General features: G+C 49.0%; 1 protein-coding gene across 1 annotated transcript in view; it reads right to left on the reverse strand.

Annotated features, from left to right (window-relative positions):
- Window positions 1-2,036, reverse strand: part of T265_10960 (hypothetical protein) — a gene marked incomplete at both ends in the record, with an annotated part of 16,294 nt that extends 14,258 nt beyond the window's left edge. Inside the window, one exon of the mRNA XM_009177484.1 lies at window positions 1,783-2,036. Coding sequence (XP_009175748.1) covers window positions 1,783-1,958 — 176 coding nt within the window. The remainder of the gene's footprint in view (window positions 1-1,782) is intronic.
- Between the last annotated feature and the right edge of the window lie 805 nt (window positions 2,037-2,841).

The following is a 2,841-nucleotide window of genomic DNA, read 5'->3' on the forward strand; positions in this document are numbered from 1 at the left end:
GCCATTACCAGCAAACTCAGCTGCGCTGGTCACTGCCGTCTTCCTGGATGGGGACCCCGAGACGGGCCACATCAATGGCTAGAGACATTATCAGACATGGCCCAGTCGCGCCCTCAATGGCGCTCATGCATCAAAGCTATTGCCTTCAATGCATAGCTCCTTTTCCACCCCTCCCCGCTTGACAACCCACTGACAGTGCTAGATTTATGCACCAATTTACCAGCTCGCGCGTGCAGTGCGCAGCTACCTACCCCCCCCCATCATCGGTGAACGAAACTGTGGCAGCTACAACCAGTGTACGACCAGTACGCGGTTCTTACAGCTGACAATGATGATGATGATGGTGAATCCAACCCTCTTATCGAGAAATGCATTCATTTGCAAATCAGCTGAATATCTCGTTTATGATACCGTACAACTGAATGTGCTGCATATTCAGTTGAGTCTTTCGTGAAAACCAAACTAAGTTGAAATTTCATTTCTCGAAAACAGTCCAATTTGGGTCCGAATAAAACATAAGTATGAGGGAAACTCGGGGACTGCGCCTACATGATGAGCCCCAGAATGGGCGGAACCGGTCGTGGGCTGTCGAAGAGTTTTTAGTAATCCTTTTATATTAATTAGGAACAGTACTCTCGAAAACAGCCACCCCATTAGCCTGTGACGGTCTCTTTCATCGGATTGAGGAAATTAAGTTCGACAAACGCCGACTGAGAATACAACCTTAACCCACAAAAGAGGGTGCGAGTTCGGTGGCGCTTGAGGAAGAAAAAGTATTTACGTGTCTTCGGAACACTTTTGAGGTACGAAGTCAAGTTCCAGGGTAGTATGCAACCTGAACAATCAATATCAGCTAGCCAGCCGATTTACTCTTGAGTGTTGATCCCAACAATTCAGAAGTTACTCCTTAAATATGATCGATCCATTTTTCACTGATTACTTTGCTCATCATTTTTTTGGCCTGTTTACCAGCTAGAATGGAAATCCCCTCTTTAATCGAAGCCAATAAATACTGAAAAGCTTACAAGCAACGTACAACTGCTTCAACTTGGCAGGAGTCAAGGATTCACGGATTGATACACATGATCGAGGATTTCGCCCTAGTTTCCCGTGTCGATTTTATACTTGTCGTTCAGTGGCTGTCGTTCGTCTGAAAGGCACGAGTGAAAAAAGGATGTAGGACTGCTCTCCAAGTTCCCAACGCGGGGCAGTAAGCTTGTCAGCGCGAAGACTAGCATAAATGTGTTGTGTCTTGCTGAGGGTAGTGCAACTCTGTATTGGTCCCTTTCTGCTCCGCCCACTATGGTATATCAAAAGGCACGGTAGCTCTACACAGCCCTTCCTGGAGACAAAGGAAATTATTACAACCGTACTTATAGGGTGAAAACAATAGAGTATTCCACAAGGTCGTGCTAGAATTTCCGTGAGGGGGCGCGAAGCGTCAAGTCAAAGATGCTCGATCCGGATTGGCCGGTATTCTGACCAATCAGGGCATGGCTTCTTTTGGTCTGTGTCCTGCAGGCAACACCCCTCCAGATGATGTGATGTTCGATTAGGGACGGCTGGTCTCCGGACACCTCCCGCTTGAGGAGACCGTTCAACCGACTGTTGTTTTGGTCCCCACTGTGACGACTTATGGAGGTGCTGTCGTATTCGGTCCGTCCCTGGGGCTACAGACATGCTGATCTGGGATCTGGTACCCTCCACTTCGGAGGCATGTCAAGGCTGTCCGGTGTCCAATGCGACGTGGTGGCCTTACGGAGCTGTACCCTGTTGTCTTACTTTAGTTTCCTGTGATCGTATTTTGGCCTCGTGTATACCATATGCGACCCTGCATCCACTGTAGAGAATATTCCCCATATCCTCGAATCAGTGTCTGGCCTCTGTGTGACTGTTGCGGCATCTCTTCTGCTGGCCCCCCTCCTGGTCCTTCCGGATAGCAGCAGAACGATCCGCATGAACCAGCGACCGCAACCTGAAGATTTCAGGCCGCTGGTGAAACGTAGCAGGCTGCTGGCAGGGTTCACCACATTGGGCTGAAGTTAGAGGGCTACCGCTGCCGGACGCCAGAAGTGCTTTGAACTGGGTTCTGGAAGCAGCGTGGACAACCGTCGGCGGAAGGTTATTCCAAGCAGTTACTACCCTAAATGAGAGAATTTTCGCCTAGATAAAGTGTGCCCTCTGAGCTTGAATATCTTTTTATCATGCCGCTGCCGTGTGTTTGCTGGGTCAATGGTGAAAACCCATTGGCCAATCCTTGGTATAGGTAAGAACTAGGTCCCCTAGGAGGCGAGCATACTTCATGGGGGAGAAGTCAAGCACCGCGAGACGCGTTTCGTAGTCCACGGATTTCAGGCCGCCATACATTTTCGTAGCACCTCACTGAACGGGCTCAATGAGGTTTACGACTTACGTGCGTGGTGAACAGAAAACTTTGTTGGCATATTCAAGGAGTGGTCTGACGTAGGCCCCACAGATTATTTGGAGTTCTGTGCGAGCGATACGGGAAGGGTGCGCCGGGTCATCCGTAGAACGGCGATTGCCTTTTGGGCCGATTTCTCATGGTGCAGTGAAGCTATGTTTGCAGAGAGTTAAATACGTAAGTCCATTTTGACGTCTATCCTCGTGATATCTTCAAGTCCTTCCTCACACAGTATGACAGAACTGTTCGCTAAGCCTCCTCCATATCACATATGGATGCGCTTTTTGTCATTCAGAGTAAGGTGCCAGTCCAACGATTAATGCTGTGCAGCGTCTACATCGATTTGTAGGACATTGGCATTGGAACTCAAGGATTTCAAGTCGTCCGCAAAAAGCAGGCGCGAACTTGCAAGAACATCT

The sequence above is a fragment of the Opisthorchis viverrini genome (genome assembly GCF_000715545.1).
Source record: "Opisthorchis viverrini unplaced genomic scaffold opera_v5_430, whole genome shotgun sequence".
Lineage (NCBI taxonomy): Eukaryota > Metazoa > Platyhelminthes > Trematoda > Opisthorchiida > Opisthorchiidae > Opisthorchis > Opisthorchis viverrini.